Genomic DNA, 20,058 nt, shown 5'->3' with positions numbered 1-20,058 from the left:
CCTTAAGTCTATCTCATTTCAGCTAAATGACCAAAACCACCAGGGTCATTACTACTGCCATTATGAGAACGAGAGCTTCAATGATGGAAAAGCTTCAGACAGCACTCATGTCTATCTTTTTCGTAAGTAGCAGCGATTTCCCAAGAAAAATACATGGACTTACACGTAACAAATGTACAAGAGTATTTCGTGTTATAAAAACCATTTGGCCTAAGCTGACAATGAATTATGAAATAAATTTATAGTTTATTATAATAGACCTCTAATTTATCAATACAGTAAAATCTTATAAAAAATTTTCAGGGAAAATTTTTATTTTTAATGAAGGTTACGATAGTTAGTCAATAACATAGTGATCTCAGTATCCACTGGATCAGGTTAAAGTTGTTATCCATTATATTTTCTTGGGACTTTTCCCAGTTAAATGATATTAGTGATATCATCAATTACTCTTAATCCTGGGATTCAATAACTATTCGTTATTCAAGTTAAATGTGTTCTACAGATGATTATGAGGACTTTGCTAAAATAGAATCAGCACCTGACGATATTGAAGTGGAAGGGAATGTAGGCGAAGAAGTTGTGCTGGACTGCAGGCCCACCCGTCCCAATCTTACAGTTGTTGTTACACACGGTATAAAGGTAAGGAATGGTGTTCTGGCCATGAATTTGTTCATCTTTGAATTAATTTTCATTGTATAGCTCACAACTTATGGATCATAATAAGTAGTACCAATAATCTTTGAGATAACTTTCAAACATATCCGATCTATCTTTTATTTTTAACTGGATAAATATCAGTACCCTGAGTCCTGCAATTATTAGATCTGCCTATTCATTATGTCTCCCAATTGTTTACCTGACTTGGATCTTTTCCTAATGTAAAGTTTTTGCTCCTATATTTCTTTTCTGTACAGGGGTGGTTTCCCTATTGGAGCCTTTAGGTGTGTAGCTTTCTCATTTCCAACCAAAGCTACAATTTACCTCGCAATAATTTCAATTAATGATAAAAATTATATCAATAATATCAACTATAATGATAAAGATGACTGGTTATTGTAATTATTATCAATCAACATTAGCATAAAAAGTTATGACTGAAATACCCTCGGGTTAATGATTAATATATGTTGTAATTCATATCTAGCTATAAGCACCACTCCCCAAAATGGGCAACCCCTAGCATAGAGCTTAATTAAGAGCTATTGAAATGAAATCATAATATCAAAGCACTTACCCACGCTAAAAAAAGTATTTCACCCCTTTCTTAATCTAATGTGAAACAAGGGGATCTAAAAACAATAATTATGTATAATTAGAAATACCCTTACATATGTGAACGTAAATAATGTGCTACACCTCCATTGCAGTACCAGATTACTTTTCCAACAAAAGAATTTTCATAGAATTGAAGTAGTCATTCCTCTAATGACATACTTTTCTACTTCAAGGGAAGACCCATAAGGTGTTCCTAGCTATGTTGTGGGGAGGTAGTCTTTTCGCTAATGACTTACTATATACCTTCATGGGAAGAACCATAGGATCTTCCAAGCTATGGTGTGGTGAGGTAGTAATTCTGCTAATAGTATACTTTTATACTTCAAGAGAAGAACCATAGGGCCTTCCTAGCTGTGGTGTGGTGAGGTAGTCATTCTTCTAATGACATACTTTTCTACTTTAAGAGAAACCCCATAGGTTCTTCCTAGCTATGATGTATTGGGGTAGTCATTCAGATAATGACATACAATTCTACTTCAAAAGAACAACCATGGGGTCCTCCTAGCTATGGTGTGGTGAGGTACCCATTCGGCTAATGACATGCGTTGCTACTTCAAAAGAAGAACCAGAAGGTCTTCCTAGCAATGGTGTGGTGAGGATAATCATTTGACAAATGACATACTTTTCTACTTAGAGAAAAAAACAATAGGGTCTCCCTAGCTAAGGTGTGGTGAGGTAGTCATTCCGATAATGACATATTTTTCTACTTCAAGAGAAGAACCATACGGTCTTCCTAGCTATGGTGTGGTGAGGTAGTCATTCTGCTAATGATATACTTTTCTAGTTCAAGAGAAGAATTATAGGGTGTCCCTAGCTATGGTGTGGTGAGATAGTCATTCCACTAATGACTTACTTTTCTACTTCAATGGAAAAACTATAGGTTTTTCCTAGATATTGTGTGGTGAAGTGGTCATCCCTCTTTTGACATACTTTTCTTCTTCAAGAGAATAGCCATAATCCTTAGTTATGGTGTGATGAGGTAGTCATTCAGCTAATGACATACTTTTCTACTTAAAGAGAAGAACTATAGGGTCTTCCTAGTTATGGTGTTATGAGGAAATTATTCCGCTAAGGACATACTTTTCTACTCTAAGAGAAGAACCATTGGGTTTTCCTAGTTGTTGTGGTGAGGTAGTCATTACGCTAGTGACATATATTTCTATTTCAAGAGAAGAACCATAGGGTCGTCCTAGCTCTGGTGTTGTGCAGTAGTCATTCTGCTAATGACATACTTTTCTACTTTATGAGAAAAAACACATTTTCTTCCTAGCTATGGTGTGAAGAGGTAATCATTCCTCTGGTGACATAATTTTCTGCTTCAATAGAAGAACCATAGGCTCTTCCTTGCTGTGGTATGGTGAGATAGTCATTTTACAGATAACGTACTTTTCTACTTCAAGAGATGAACCATAGGGTTTTCCTAGCTATGTAGTGAGATAGTCATTCCTCTAATGACATAATTTTCGACTTAAAGATTGATTGATTTAAAATTTTCTGGCATAATTTTTCTACTTCAAGGGAAGAACCATAGGGTCTTCCTAGCTATGGTGTGGTAAGGTAGTCATTCCGCTTATGTTATACTTTTCTACTTCACGAGAAAAACCATAGGCTTTTCCTAGGTAAAGTATGGTGTGGTAGTCATTCCGCTAACAATATACTTTTCTACTTCAAAAGAAGAACCATAGGGTCTTCCTAGCTATGGTATGGTGAGGTAGTCATTCCGCTAATGACATACTTTTCTACTTCAAGAGAAGAACCATAGGGTCTTCCTAGCTATGGTATAGTGAGGTAGTCATTCCGCTAATGACATACTTTTTTACTTCAAGAGAAGAACAATAGGGTCTTCCTAGCTATGGTATGGTGAGGCAGACAATCTGCTAATGACATACTCTTCTACTTCAAGAGAAGAACCATAGGGTCTTCCATGCTATGGTGTAGCGAGGTAGTCATTACACTAGTGACATACATTTCTACCTCAAGAAAAGAACCATAGGTTCTTCCTAGCTATGGTGTGGTGATGTTGTAATTTCGCTAATAATATACTTTTCAACATTATTGGAAGAACTTTATGGTCTTCCTAGCTATGGTGTGGTGAGGTAGTCATTCTGCTAATGACATATTTTTCTACTTCATGAAAAGAAACTCTGGGTCTTCCTACCTATGATGAAGTGAGGTAATCATTCCTCAAATGACATACTTTTTTACTTCACAGGATGAACCATAGGCACTTCCTAGCTATTGTGTGGTGAGGTAGGCATTCAACTAATGACTTACGTTTCTACTTCATGGGAAGAATCATAGGGTCTTCCTTGCTACGGTGTTGTGAGGTAGTCATTTCGCTAACGACATACTTTTCTACCACAAGGGAAGCGTCGTAGGATCTTCCTAGCTGCGGTGTAATATGCTAGTCATTTCGCTAATGGCATACGTTTCTACTTCTTGGCAAAACCCATAGGCTCTTCTTAGCTGTGGTGTGGTAAGGTAGTAATTCTGCTAATGACATACTTTTCTACTAAAATTGAAGAACCATAGTGTGTTCCTAGGTAAGGTGAGGTGAGGTAATCATTCTGCTAATGACATACTTTTCTACTTCAAGGGTAGAATCGTAAGGGTCTTCCTAGCTATCATGTGGTGAGGTAGTCATTCCACTAATGACATGTTTTTTTTTTTACTTTAAGAGAAGACCCATAGAGTCTTCCTAGCTAAGGTGTGGTGAGGTAGTCATTCCGCTAAATGACATACTTTTTTACTTCACGGGAAGACCCATAGGGTCTTTCTAGCTGTGGTGTGGTGAGGTAGTCATTCAGCTAATGACATACTTTCAAGTTCAAGAGAAGAACCATAGATTCTTCTAGCTATGCTATAGTTAGGTAATCATTCCTCTAATGGCATACTTTTCAACTCAAAGGGAAGAACCATAGGCTCTTCCTAGATAAGGTGTGGTGAGGTATTCATTCAGCTAATGACATACTTTTCTATGTCAAGAGAAGAACCATAGGGTCTTCTTAGCTATGGTGTGGTGAGGTAGTCATTCCGCTAATGACGCACATTTGTACTTAGGGAGAAGAACCACGAATTCTTCCTAGCTATGGCGTAGTGAGGTAGTTATTCCGCTAATGACATACTTTTTTACTTTAAGAGAAGAACCATAGGTCCTTCCTTGCTATGGTGTAGTGAGTTAATCATTCCTCTAATGACATACTTTTTTACTTCAAGGGAAGAACCATAGACTCTTCTTAGCTATGTTGTGGTGAGGTAATCATTCAGCTAATGATAATTTTCTACTTCAAAAGAAGAACCATATGGTCTTTCTAGGTATGGTGTGGTGAAGTAGTCATTCAGCTAATGACACAGTTTTGTACATCAACATAAGAAGCATAGGGTCTTCCTAGGTATAGTGTGGTTAGGTAATCATTCCTCTAATTACACACTTTTCGACTTCAAAAGAAGAACTATAGGGTCTTCCTTGCTATGGTGTAGTGTGGTAGTCATTCCACTAATGACATGCTTTTCTACTCCAAGAGAAGATCTATAGGGTCTTCCTAGCCATGTCATTGTGAGGTAGTCATTCAGTTAATGGCATACTTTTCTACCTCAAGGGAAGAACCATATGCTCTTCTTAACTATGGTGTGGTGAGGTAGTCATTCCGCTAATGACATACTTTTGTATTTCAAGAGAAGAACCGTAGGGTTTTACTAGCTATGGTGTAGTGAGGTAATCATTCCGCTAATGACATACTTTTCTACTTCAAGAGAAGAACCATACAGTATTTCTAGTTATGGTGTGATGAGGTAGTCATTCTGCCAATGACATAATCTTCTACTTTAAGTGAAGAACCATTATGTATACCCAGCTCTGGTATTGTGAAGTAATCATTCCACTAATGACATACTTTTTTTAATTCAATAGAAGAACCATAGGATCATCCTAGCTATTGTGTGGTGAGGTAGTCATTACGCTAATGACATACTTTTCTACTCTACGAGAAGAATCTTAATGTTTTCCCAGTTCTGGGGTGGTAAGGTAATCTACTGCCTGTGGCATACTTTTCTACTTCAAGACAAAAACCAGAGTCTTCCTAGCTATGATGTAGTGAGGTAATCATTCCGCTAATGACATACATTTCTACTTCAAGAGAAGAACCAAAGGGTCTTCCTAACTATGGTATGGTGTGGTAATCATTCCACTAATGACATACTTTTCTACTTCAAGAGAAGAAGCATGGAGTCTGCCTAGCTATGGTGTGGTGAGGTAGTCATTCTGCCAATGACATAATTATCTACTTTAAGAGAAGAACCGTAGGGTCTTCCTAGCTATGGTGTGGTGAAGTAGTCATTCTGCTCATGACATACTTTTCTACTTCAAGAGAAGAACCATCGGGTCTTCCTAGCTATGGTGTGGTGAGGTAGTCATTCAGCTAATGACATACTTTTCTATTTCAAGAAAAGAACCATATGGGGTTCTTAGCTATGGTGTGATGAAGTAGTTTTTCTGCTAATGACATACTTTTCTATGTCAAGAGAAGAACCATAGGGTCTTCTTACCTATGGTGTGGTGAGGTAGTCATTCCGCTAAAGACGCACATTTGTACTTAGGGAGAAGAACCACGAATTCTTCCTAGCTATGGCGTAGTGAGGTAATCATTCTGCTAATGACATACTTTTCTACTTTAAGAGAAGAACCATAGGTCCTTCCTTGCTATGGTGTAGTGAGTTAATCATTCCTCTAATGACATACTTTTTTACTTCAAGGGAAGAACCATAGGCTCTTCTTAGCTATGTTGTGGTGAGGTAATCATTCAGCTAATGATAATTTTCTACTTCAAAAGAAGAATCATATGGTCTTTCTAGGTATGGTGTGGTGAAGTAGTCATTCAGCTAATGACACAGTTTTGTACATCAACATAAGAAGCATAGGGTCTTCCTAGCTATAGTGTGGTTAGGTAATCATTCCTCTAATTACACACTTTTCTACTTCAAGAGAAGAACCATAGGGTCTTTCTAGCTATGGTCATTCTGCTGATAACATGCGTTTCTACTTAAGAGAGGAACAATACGCTGTTCTTAGCTATGATCTGGTGAGATAGTCATTTCAATAATGATGTACTTTTCGACTTCAAAAGAAGAACCATAGGGTCTTCCTTGCTATGGTGTAGTGAGGTAGTCATTCCACTAATGACATGCTTTTCTACTTTAAGAGAAGATCTATAGGGTCTTCCTAGCCATGTCATTGTGAGGTAGTCATTTAGTTAATGTCATACTTTTCTACCTCAAGGGAAGAACCATATACTCTTCTTAACTATGGTGTGGTGAGGTAGTCATTCTGCTCATGACATATTTTTCTACTTCAAGAGAAGAACCATCGGGTCTTCCTAGCTATGGTGTGGTGAGGTAGTCATTCCGTTTATGACACACTTTCCCAATTCAAGAGAATATCTCATAGGTTGTCAACCTTTAATCCTTAGTGCCTCATTTATGATATAGCCGGAACTTTGACGCCGCACCAACTCTATATTCATTGTAATTATAACTATAATTATGTAAGACTGCGTATATATTCAACTGACACAAAGATACACAATATGTAAGCCTACCAATAATATTAGATCATGTGAACATTGTTTTGAAATAATTTTTCAACAACAATAACTCGAAAACAAATATTCGAAAAACATTTATTCCAATGAATAATTGTTAGAATGAAAGTTATATGGAAGGACAATTAAACGAAATGATAATTATATGAAAAGCAAAATTCTTTATCCAAACACTTGTGTAAAAATTATATAAAAAAGAAGTATAGAAAAGATAGATATCAGAAATAGAAATATCTATATTAAAATTTATGATAAAAAAATAAAAATTCATAAATTCAAGTTACGTGATATAGTGTGCAAAGACTCCTTAAAGTTTGCCACCAATTTTATGAGCCTTTTATTCAAGAAACTGTATTTCTTGGAACTCTTCATAGCTTGGCTCCCTGCTCTTAGTAATGCAATGTGAACGTTTTGCAAATCCTACTTTCTTTTAAGAGCATCTAGAAACTTCCTTGTTGTTGGATGATGGACTGACACTCTCAAAGCAAGATCTCATCCTTATTTCAAACGTAGAAATTCATCTTTGTCTTCTTCCAGGACAACCATCCATATGTCTTCAAAATAATCCAAAACAGAATTCACCATCGATGGATGTATATTTTATTATAATAACGTTTCAAATGATTCAATAACTTTGTCTACAGGGCCAAAGACTAGGGTCAACAACATTTGAATTCCTAAAGCAAATTTGGAATTTGTATCATGTTTTCCCTTCAGACCACAATCACAAATCTTTGGATAAAGGATATGTGGCCTAAGTGAAAAAGACATCTGTAATAAGATGTGTTGATTTTTTTCTTTAACATCAGTAATAATTGCAAGTTAAGATACTACCACTAGAGAGTTATGGGGTCCTTTGATTGGTCAGACAGTACTACAGTGGATCCTTCTCTCTGGTTATGGTTCTTTCCCTTTGTCTATACATACACCGAATAGTCTGGCCTATTCTTTACAGGTTTCCCTCTTTTCTCATACACTTGACAACACTGAGATTACCAAACAATTCTTCTTCACCCAAGGGGTTAACTACTGTACCGTAATTGTTCAATGGCAACATTCCTCTTGGTAAGGGTAGAAGAGACTCTTTAGCTATGATAAGCAGCTCTTATAGGAGAAGGACACTCCAAAATCAAACCATTGTTCTCCAGTTTTGGGTAGTGCCATAGCCTCTGTACCATGGTCTTCCACTGTCTTGGGTTAGAGTTCTCTTGCTTGAGGGTAGACTCAGGCACACTATTATTTCTAATTTCTCTTCCTCTTGTTTTGTTAAAGTTTTTATAGTTTATATAGGAAATATTTATTTTAATGTTACTGTTCTTGAAATATTTTATTTCTCCTTGTTTCCTTTCCTTTCCTCGCTGGGCTATTTTCCCTGTTGGGGCCCCTGGGCTTATAGCATCCTGCTTTTCCAACTAGGGTTGTAGCTTAGCAAATAATAATAATAGTAATAATACAGTTCAAACTTGTAAATATGGAACCATTGACTGGATTTGAGCAAACAGTGTTCTATGAGTTTCTGCCCATATATCTTGAAGTAACGAATAAATCTACCGGAATGGTAATTAATCCTTCTCTGCATGTACTGTATATAATTGTTTAAATAGTTTAGGTGTAGTTTTAAATGTCTCATCCGTATTTAAATGTTCACTGTTCTCAAGTATACTCGGATTATTAGTTTTTCCCTTAAGATGATAGTTTATTACCACTTTAAACAATTCAAATAATTATTAATTTGAACACTTACCTATTAGAGTAATTTTCTTTCGAACAATATTGTTTATTTTCACTGTTTGAAAACAATTAAAAAAATATACTTTGAACAATTGCCTAATAGAGTAATGTTGCTTCAAACAATTTTTTATTCAAACAACTGTTTTTCGAATAATTTTTTTCGAATAATTAGTTTTGAATAATTGTTTTCAAATAATTTTCATGATACTTAATATTCTTTAAAATGATTGTACATATGTAATAATAATAATAATAATAATAATAATAATAATAATAATGATTATTATTATTATCTTTTCTATTATCATATATGATTGAATTAATGAGCATTTGGGAATGATGTGCAAAATATATTCCTGATGTAGATTAAACACATTATTAATGGGATACTGGCACCTGTCTGGATTTGCATATCCTTTCGATGACAAGAGGGACATTGGACAGGCACACTCTTATTTCCTCTTCAATACTCAGCAATCTAGACCTCTTGTTACTTTTGAGGTTTGAGAGTGCTGAAAATCCTAGTTCACACAGATATGAGGTCCAGAACTGCAGCAATATTTTCTGGGGTTTTATCGCTATATTAAGTTGTTCCTTTTCTAGTGACATATCCAAGTACTCCAGTTCTAGCATGCAATCATTACGGATATTAATTATTCTCCTTCAAGGATACCAAGTTATGGCTTGCATATGTGATGCGCCAAGAGTAGGTTGTGACTCAAAAGCGGGATGAAAGCAACTGAGTACTTTATTATAGACACATCGGGTATATATACACAAGAGGTCCCGGCAAGAAGGTCACAAAATACAAACATGCTATTTCTTGTCCAATCAGCAACCGGTTCTGTTAACAGTTAACAATGAGAAATAGGCAGACATGATAATACAAGTTGCTGTCAGTGCGAAGGGAGAGCGTAGATACAAGGGATAATACATACAAAAAAGAGAAATGTCGTTACTATATACGATCGTGTGACACACGAGTGGTACACATAAAAGGATTTCTTACCCAATCATATTGATTGGCAGATATATTAGGGATATAGTTCTCAATGTGCAATTCTAGAATTTCAAAGTGCTTCTAGATGAGTGGAATGATGTCTGTATATTTAGCTGTAGAAGTCTTTTGAACCATATCGGCATTGCCATCACTCACCCTATCTTTCCAAAGCCTTATTTTCTCCAGCAAACCCTTTCTTTTGTCAGATGATGTTAACATAATGTCATTTTTCCCTTGCATACTAGTATTAACCTTGTTTAGATGTTCACATATATCTACCAGTAGCTAAAAAAATCAGGTTTTTTTCTGAAGAGTAAAGAAAACTATCATTTCCTGTCGCAGTTCATGTATTCTTGACAACACTTTGCCTCTAGATAGCCACCTCACCTCTGTATAGAGGAGAAGTCCTTCAAGATCCCATTTCTTCACAGAGAATGGAAAAAATTCTTGTCTGCTTTGGTCTGCTCTTTATGAAGTTTACCATCTTTACAAAACTTTCAAACACAAGCTTTAATTCCTGTCCAAGTGCCTTTGCAGTAAGATTTTCACGATGTAAAAAACAATGTGTTGTAAACAGGTGTGGGTTTTCCTTCTGCGCTAATGACATGAAAACTTTAACTGATCCCACCATAGATGGACAACCATCTGTGCAAATTCACACACATATTTTCCATGTCAGTCTCATTTCTTTCAAATATACTGCTACTGAGGAGAATATGTCATGTCCTGAAGTTTGCACAAGCTCTTTGCAGCATAGAAATTGTTCAGTTATTTTATTATTAGCAAAATGTCTGAAAAACACTAGTAATTGGGATTTGCCTCAAATATCAGATGACTTGTGGGCTTGCAGAACATATATTTTATATTTAATAAGCTCACTGACAGTCTTTTCAATGTCAGACGACATATCCTTGATTTACTACAATAGTATCGTCCGAGAGAGGTATATTTTTACTTCTTTTTCGGCTTCATCACCAGGCAAAGTTTTCACTACAGCACAAGTTGGAAGAAAATATGACTCTGAAACTGAGTAAGGTTTCATATTTTTTGCTGTCTGCTCTGCCACTAAATAACCTGCTTTCAGTGTTTTTCCTGCTACTTCAACTTTTTTTTCAAAGCTAAGTCTTTGTTGTTTGTTATCTATCAAAAGTCTTCTAAAATAATCCACAGGTTTCTGAGAGAGGTGCTTATGTTTTGTTGTTAAATGTCATTATTTTCATAAGAGTCATAGATTTATTTGACAGCACAATGATGCAAACAACGCACTTTGGTCTTGGGCCAAACTCATCATCACAGCAATTTAACACAATTTTTAGATAATTCTTGCTACACAAGCGAAATGATTTACTGCGGATGTCCTTGCTGCTATCTGTATGTGTTGAGGCCTTCCTTGGACCTGAATAATTGGAAAAGGTTTCAGCTGTCACATCATTTTCCCGGCTTGGACCTATACAAATAATCTCACTTTGAATCATTATCCGCGCTCCATGTCGGCTACTGTCACTGTCAACAAAATACTTGCGTTTTCTTATAATAAACTTTTTCTTGTTTTGCAAGGTTGTCTTATTACCACCACAGTAATAACATACACAGCGGTCCAAGATACAATATTACTGACTGGTACCTTCCTCACACGCAGCTAGAATGAAAGCTGAGAGAGGGCAATGGAGTAGCTAGCCACGGTACAGGGAATGTGTTTTCACACACACATACATACATGCACACAAAGAGACAAACACACACATGTATATATATATATATATATATGTGTGTGTGTGTGTGTGTGTATATATATATATATATATATATATATATATATATATATATATATACATACATATATATATGTGTGTATATATATATATATATATATATATATGTATATATATATATATATATATATATATATATAGATATATATATATATATATATATATATATATATATATATATATACATGTATATATATAAACACACACACACACACACACATATATATATATATATATTGATATAGATATAGATATATTTATACCTATCTATGAAATTTTTGCATCATACTTTGGAGATAGTTGTTGCGCAGAAGGGCACCGCAGCACACAGGTTGAGAATCACTGAAAGAACCATAGGGTCTACCTAGCTATAATGTAGTGAGTTAGTTATTCCTCTAATGACATACTTTCCTACTTAAAGGAAGGAACATAGGCTCTTCGTAGCTATAGTGTGGTGAGGTACTTTTTCCGCTAATGACATACTTTTCTACTTCAAGAGAAGAACCACAGGGACTTCCTAACTATGGTGTGTTGAGGTAATCACTCTGATAATGACATACTTTTCTACTTCAAGAGAAAAACCATAGGGTCCTCACAGCTATGGTATTGTGAGGTAGTCATTCCACTAATTATATACTTTTCTGGTTCATGGGAGGAACCATGGGGTCTTACAAGTTTTGGGGTGGTGAGGTAGTCATTACACTAATGACATACTTTGCTAGTTCATAGGAAGAAGCATAGGGTCTTCCTTGCATCCGTGTGGTGAGATAGTAATTCTGCTGATGACATACTTTTCTACTTCATAGGAAAAACCAGAGAGTATTCCTGGCTATGGTGTGGTGAGGTAGTTATTCTGTTAATGACATACTTTCCTACTTCAAAAGAATGACCATAGGGTCTTCTTAGCTATCGGGTGGTGAGGGGGTCATTCAGCTAATGACACATTTTTCTACTACATGGGAAGAATCATAGGGTCTTACTACCTATGTTGTGAGGAGGTAGTCATTTTGCTAATGACATCATTTTCCACTTCATGGGAAGAACCATAGAGTCTTCCTTGCTATGGTGTGGTGAGGTAATCATTAATGATATACTTTTCAATCTCAAGGGAAGTACCATAGGCCCTTCCTAGCTATGGTGTGGTGGGGTAGTCATTCTGCAAATGACACACTTTTCTACTTCAAGGAAAGAACCATACGGTCTTTCTAGATATAGTGTGGCGAGGTAATCAATCCTCTAATGAAATACTTTTCTACGTCAAGGGTAGAACCATAGGGTTTTCCTAGCTATGGCGTGGTGAGGTAGTCAATCCTCTAATGACATACTTTGCTACTCCAAGAGAAGAATCATAGGGTCTTTCTTACTATGGTGTGGTAAAGTATAATTTCCATAATGACATTGTTTTCTACTTCAAGAGAAGAACCATAGGGTCTTCCTAGCTATGGTGTGGTGAGGTAGTCATTCCACTAATGACATGTTTTCTTTTTCAAGGGAAGAACCATAGGGTCTTCTTAGCTATGTTGTGGTGAGGTAGTCATTCAGCTAATGGCATACTTTTCTACTTCATGGGAAGAACCATAGGGTCTACCTAGCTATGTTTTGGCGAAGTAGTCATTCCACTAATGACAGTTTTCGATTTCATAGGAAGAACCATTGGGCTGTCCTAGATACGGTGTGGTGAGGTAGTCATTTTGCTTGTGACATACTTTTCTACTTCAAGAGAAGAACCATAGGGTATTTGTAAGTATGGTGTAGTGAGGTAATCATTCCAATAATGACATATTTTCTACTTCATGAAAACACCCATAGGCTCTTCCTTTCTATGTTGAGATGAGGTAGTCATTTTGATAATGATATATTTTTCTACATCAAAAGAAGAACCAGAGGGTCTTTATAGGTATAGTGTGGTGAGATAGTTATTCTGCTAATGACATACTTTTTTACTTCAAAAGAAGAACCATAGTGTCTTCCCAACTATGGTGTTGTAAGGTAGTCATTCTGCTAATGACCTACTTTTTTTCTTCAGGAGAAAGACCATAGGGTCTTCCTAGCTATGGTGGAGTGAGGTAGTCATTCTTCTAATGTTATACTTTCCTACTTCAAGAGGAGAACCATAAGGTCTTCCTAACTATGGTGTGGTGAGGTAGTCATTCTACTAATGATATACTTTTCTACTTCAAGAAAAGAACCATATGGTCATCCAAGCTAAGATGTGGCGAAGTAGTCATCCCACAGATAACATACGTTTCTATTTATGAGAAGAACCGTAGGATCTTCCTAGTTATGGTGTGGGTAGGTAGTCATCCTGCTAATGACATACTTTTCTACTTCAGGAGAAGAACCATAGGGTCATCCAAGTGTGATGGGTTAAGGGGCAAAATCTATTTTTTTATTAAGCATCACTTCAATATTATATTTAATTGATAAAAGTTAATTAGTCATTCATATCAGTGCAAATGATTATTTATATATATACCCTCAAGAGAATGGGTGCAGGTAAAATGCCATTTTAGTTCCTTAACTTTATTGGTGAACTTTAGTGAACAATAGTTTTACAGTATTCTTCTACGTTGAATAATTAGTTTTTAAACACTGACTGGAACAATAAAAACTCTTGAAGCTTGGAGGCTGCAACCGTAGACTTCTGCTACGCACTTCAGCATTCGGGATGTGATTCCATGAATTCGATGTGGGTGATTAGGGGATCGCTTCTTCTTTATGTGTTCACTCATTGACACTCTTCTTGGTAATTTCTCCTTCATCGTAGATAATCTTATACCTTCCGGTTGAAAAGTAAAGTTGTTGGGAGATAGGGAACTTTGTCCCATCGTCGTCCTGCTTCGGACACTTAGAAAATTTCCTCTTGTTAACTTGACGTTTAGTAAGTGCCGGGAACTTGGCGCTTGGTATGGGGCCTCGCCCCAGGACGGGGGAGAAGGGACAACCGACTCTCGCGGTTTACTTTAGGAAAGAGCGCACCTCTTCTATCCCATCAACGGCTTAAGTATCCCAAAATAAGGGCGTTATAATTACGTCACGTCATGTGACTGTTGTTGTGTTTTATTGGTCCCCTCCTCTGATGTAATGGTAACGTCATACATTCCTTTGTGTCACTAACCGCTTCCCGGCAGGCGGCGAACCTTGTGCGTATTTCTGTTGAGTGAGTCATGCGATATGTTTTTTTCGTTTGGCCGGGATGTTTTGGCGAACTAAATGCAACATAAGCGCTTTTCACAAACATTGGCTTTCGAATACCATTTGACTCCAATCTCTCTCTCTTCTCTCTCTCTCTCTCTCTCTCTCTCTCTCTCTCTCTCTCTCTCTCTCTCTCTCTCTCTCTCTCTCTCTATTTAAATCAATGTCCCTCTATCGTTTAACTAACGAAATAAAACTCATAAAATACTTAATCAAATACATGTATCACTTATTCAATGTGAAATTCTCTCCTTTATATGACACAAGCTATGGTGTAGTGAGCTAATGACATTCTTTTCTACTTCAAGACAAGAACCATAGTGTCTTCCTAGATCTGGTGTGGTGAGGTAATCATTCCGCTAATGACATACTATTTTACTTCAAGAGAAAAACCATAAGGTCTTCCTAGGTATGGTGTAGTGAGGTAGTCATTCCGCTGATGACATTCTTTTCTACTTCAAGAGAAGAACCATAGTGTCTTCCTAGATCTGGTGTGGTGAGGTAATCATTCTGCTAATGACATATATTTTACTTCAAGAGAAAAACCATAAGGTCTTCCTAACTATGATGTGAGGTAATCATTCCTCTAATGACATACTTTCCTACTTCAAGGAAGGAACATAGGCTCTTCGTAGCTATTGTGTGGTGAGGTACTTTTTCCGCTAATGACATACTTTTCTACTTCAAGAGAAGAACCATAGGGACTTCCTAACTATGGTGTCGTGAGGTAATCACTCTGATAATGACATACTTTTCTACTTCAAGAGAAAATCCATAGGGTCTTCACAGCTATGGTGTGGTGAGGTAGTCATTCCACTAATTACATACTTTTCTGGTTCATGGGAGGAACCATGGGGTCTTCCTAGCTTTAGGGTGGTGAGATAGTCATTACACTAATGACATACTTTGCTAGTTCATGGGAAGAAGCATAGGGTCTTCCTTGCATCCGTGTGGTGAGATAGTAATTCTGCTGACGACATACTTTTCTACTTCATAGGAAAAACCAGAGGGTATTCCTGGCTATGGTGTGGTGAGGTAGTTATTCTGCTAATGACATACTTTTCTACTTCAAAAGAATGACCATAGGGTCTTCTTAGCTATGAGGTGGTGATGTGGTCATTCAGCTAATGACACAATTTTCTACTACATGGGAAGAATCATAGGGTCTTACTACCTATGTTGAGATGAGGTAGTCATTTTGCTAATGATATATTTTTCTACATCAAAAGAAGAACCAGAGGGTCTTTATAGGTATGGTGTGGTGAGGTAGTTATTCTGCTAATGACATACATATCTACTTCAAAAGAAGAACCATAGTGTCTTCCCAACTATGGTATAGTAAGGTAGTCATTCTGCTAATGACATACTTTTCTTCTTCAGGAGAAGAACCATAAGGTCTTCCTAGCTATGGTGCAATGAGGTAGTCATTCTTCTAATGTTATACTTTCCTACTTCAAGAGGAGAACCATAGGGTCTTCCTAGCTATGGTGTGGTGAGGTAGTCATTCTGCTAATGATGTACTTTTCTACTTCAAGAGAAGAACCATATGGTCATCTAAGCTAAGATGTGGCGAAGTAGTCCTCCCACAAATAACATACGTTTCTATTTATGATAAGAACCTTAGGATCTTCCTAGCTATGGTGTTGGTAGGTAGTCATCCTGCTAATGACATACTTTTCTACTTCAGGAGAAGAACCATAGGGTCATCCAAGTGTGATGTGTTAAAGGGCAAAATCTATTTCTCTATTACGCATCACTTCAATATTATTTTTAATTAATAAAAGTTAATCAGTAATTCTTATCAGTGCAAATAATTATTTATATATATACCCTCAGGAGAATGGGTGCAGGAAAAACCATAACTTTACTGGTGAACTTTAGTGAACAATAGTTTTACAGTATTCTTCTACGTTGAATAATTAGTTTTTAAACAATGACTGGAACAATAAAAACTCTTGAAGATTGGAGGCTGCGACCGTAGACTTCTGCTACGCACTTCAACATTCGGTATGTGATTCCATGAATTTGATGTGGGCGATTAGGGGATCGCTTCTTCTTTATGTGTCCACACATCAACACTCTTCTTGGTAATTTCTCCTTCATCGTAGATAATCTTATACCTCCCGGTTGAAAAGTAAAGTTGTTGGGAGATAGGGAACTTGGTCGCATCGTCGTCCTGCTTCGGACACTTAGAAAATTTCTTCTTGTTAACTTGACGTTTAGTAAGTGCCGGGAACTTGGCGCTTGGTATGATGCCTCGCCCCAGGACGGGGGAGAAGGGACAACCGACTCTCGCGGTTTACTTTAGGAAAGAGCGCACCTCTTCTATCCCATCAACGGCTTAAGTATCCCAGAATAAGGGCGTTATAATTACGTCACGTCATGTGACTGTTGTTGTGTTTTATTGGTCCCCTCCTCTGATGTAATGGTAACGTCATACATTCCTTTGTGTCACTAACCGCTTCCCGGCAGGCAGCGAACCTTGTGCGCATTTCTGTTGAGTGAGTCATGCGATATGTTTTTTTCGTTTGGCCGGGATGTTTTGGCGAACTAAATGCAACATTGGCTTTCGAGTACTATTTGACTCCAATTTTGTCTCTCTCTCTCTCTCTCTCTCTCTCTCTCTCTCTCTCTCTCTCTCTCTCTCTCTCTCTCTCTCTCTCTCTCTCTCTCTCTCTCTCTCTCTCTCTCTCTCTCTCTCTCTCTCTCTCTCTCTCTCTCTCTCTCTTCCTAGGTATGGTGTGGTGAGGTAGTCATTCTGCTAATGACATACTTTACTACTTCAAGAGAAGAGCCATAGGGTCTTCTTAGCTATGAGGTAGTGAGGGAAACATTTCCCTAATGTCGTATATTTCTACTTCTAGAGAAGAACCATTTGGTCTTCCTAGTTATTGGTTGGTGAGGTAGTCATTCTGCTGATGACATATTTTCTACTATTGGGTCTTTCTAGCTATGTTGTGGTGAGGTAGTTATTTCGCTAATAACATACTTTTTTACTTCAAGAGAAGAACCATAAGGTCTTCCTAGCTATGATGTGGTAAGGTAGTCAGTCAGCTAATGACATACTTTTGTGCTTCAAGAGGAGAACCATAAGGTCTTCCTAGCTATGGTGTAGTGAGGTAGTCATTCTTCTAATGGTATAATTTCCTACTTCAAGAGAAGAACCATAGGTGGTTCTTAGCTATGGTATGGTGAGGTAGTCATTCCTCAAATGACATATTTTTCTACTTGAAGAGAAGACGCATAGGGTCTTCCTAGTGGCGAGGTAGTCATTCCACAAATAACATGCATATCTACTTATGGGAAGAACCATGGGATCCTCCTAGCTATAGTGTGGTAAGGTAGTCATTCCGATAATGACATAATTTTCTACTTCAATATAAGAACCATAGGGTTTTCCTAGCTATGGTGTGGCGAGGTAGTCATTTAGCTAATGATATACTTATCTACTTAATGGAAAGAACCATAGGGTCCTCCTATCTATGGTGTGATGAGATAGTCATTTCATTAATGACATATTTTTCTACGTCAAGAGAAGAAGCATAGGGTCTTCCTATCTGTGGTGTGGTGGTCATTCCGCTAATGACATACTTTTCTATTTCAAGAGAAGAACTCCGGTTTTAAGCCCCCCATATTTGCGGGTAATGAGTGATGCCAGGCATTGGAGTCGCCGGTGGGAAAGGCTAACCACCCCCACTGACCAGTGTATGCCCACCTCAAGAGAGGCAGCCCCTGTCTAATAGAGGACTGGTCCCCACTGAAGCTTATTCTCATGTAGGGCCACATGGGATAGGAGGACTGACATCCTCCGATAATAAGAGGTGGATAACCCGGCTTGCTCTTTCAAAAAAACCAACCCCTCTGTTGACGACCTGGAAAATTTAAACATGGACCTCGGTAAAGACATCTCCAACTCGGGTTCCAATATCGTAACATTGGAACCTTATTCACGTCATATGAAGAATAAGAAAGCACTACAGAAGAGAGAGAGTATGAGAAATGATGACAGTACAGACAAATATAGAAAAGTAGAAGTATTACCTGGTCACTATGAAGTAGTGAATCATGAGAAGTTTTTTTATTTTGGAATTTGAAAATTCAAGACATGAACGTTTAAATGTTTTTAAAGCTAATTGGGAAATAGTTGCTGTATGTGGAGGGCAGCCAAAAATTCTTCCCCAGGGAAATGGAAGTCCCCAATGCAAGGCGAAAGATTGAAAACACTTGCAACATTGGATGGTCCTAGTGTCAAATGCGTTTCGCACCCTACCTTCAACCAGAGTAGAGGTATGATATATGCTCCAGAGTTACTAGACATAGAGGAAAAGGAAATCGAGGATGAACTGAAAAGTCAAGGAGTAGTAAAAGTAGTCAGAATGAGAAAGAGAGTTGGAGAGCAACGTATTCCTCTTGCTACTTTGATTATAACATTTGATCAATGCAAATAACGAAATGTAAGCCAGAAATGCAAGGAAAAACTAAATGATAAGCCAGCTGTCTGTGGCAACTGTGGAAAAAGCAGTCATGGAGTATGCATAGAAAATCCAAATTGCATACATTTATTGTGGGGAAGCACACCCAGCTACATCTAAAAGCTGTGTTAAGTTTATTTTTGTAAAAGAAATTCAGGCCATTAGGACCATGGAAAGGGTTACTTTCAAAGAGGCTCGTAAAAGATCTCTTGAAAAGCAGATAAGACCAGGGCAACCTTTTTCAATGGTTCTGAATAAAAACTTGCCAAACCACACAGACGGAAATTATATCTCTACTTCTAAGATAAAGAAACAAATGAAAGTAGTTGAAGAGGTTGAAAGTCCCATCAAAAATCTATATCCAAAAATTGTAGAAAAAACAAAACAGATGCTTAAAGATCTGAAAGTTATTCAAAAGCGAACTACTCCGGTTCCAAACAATAGTACAAACCTCTCTCAGGCTGTGTCCTTGCCTGATCTGATGGAGGTTCCACCTGAAACCAATTTACCTGGTGAACCTGTAGTGGGGAAGGTGCAAAAACCTGACAGATCACAACCTTTTAATCGAAAAAGAAAGAGACCTCCATCTCTCTCGCCTCCTACCATAAGAAACATTAAAGTCACGACTTCAAATAAATATATCTTGTCTGCTGATGTTTCTGATCAACTAGAAGGTAAATTGAACCAATCAGAAACTCAAGTTAAGGTCCACCATCATCCTCAACAATTAGATCAAAAGGACACAAAAAGAGGAACACAAAACCCACTATATCAAGATCCTCTCTAGAGATACCAACGGGAAATATTGTTAGATCAAATATTGCCAATGGGAAGACTTCATCTAAGGTGTCTTCCAAAGAATAAATCATAGTTTTTCCTCCATTCTGCAATGGAAATGCTAGAGTATAAGGCGAAATATGAACAACTTAAGCTCCTCATACGTGAGCACTCCCTTATAACTGTAGGTCTACAAGAAAGCAAGCTCGATGCTAATACTCCTTGTCCTCGAGAGA

At 37.3% G+C, this 20,058-nt stretch overlaps 1 protein-coding gene across 1 annotated transcript in view; it reads left to right on the top strand.

The window, feature by feature from the left end:
- Positions 1-20,058, top strand: part of LOC137638479 (vascular endothelial growth factor receptor kdr-like) — a 242,008-nt gene that overhangs the window by 73,498 nt on the left and 148,452 nt on the right. The window contains exons 5-6 of the mRNA XM_068370571.1: positions 23-122; positions 506-642. Of these exons, the coding sequence (XP_068226672.1) occupies positions 23-122; positions 506-642 (237 nt within the window). The remainder of the gene's footprint in view (positions 1-22; positions 123-505; positions 643-20,058) is intronic.

The sequence above is a fragment of the Palaemon carinicauda genome, chromosome 1, assembly GCF_036898095.1.
Source record: "Palaemon carinicauda isolate YSFRI2023 chromosome 1, ASM3689809v2, whole genome shotgun sequence".
NCBI lineage: Eukaryota > Metazoa > Arthropoda > Malacostraca > Decapoda > Palaemonidae > Palaemon > Palaemon carinicauda.
The sequence above is the reverse complement of the archived record's forward strand: the minus strand, read 5'-3'. Positions and strand labels throughout refer to the sequence as shown.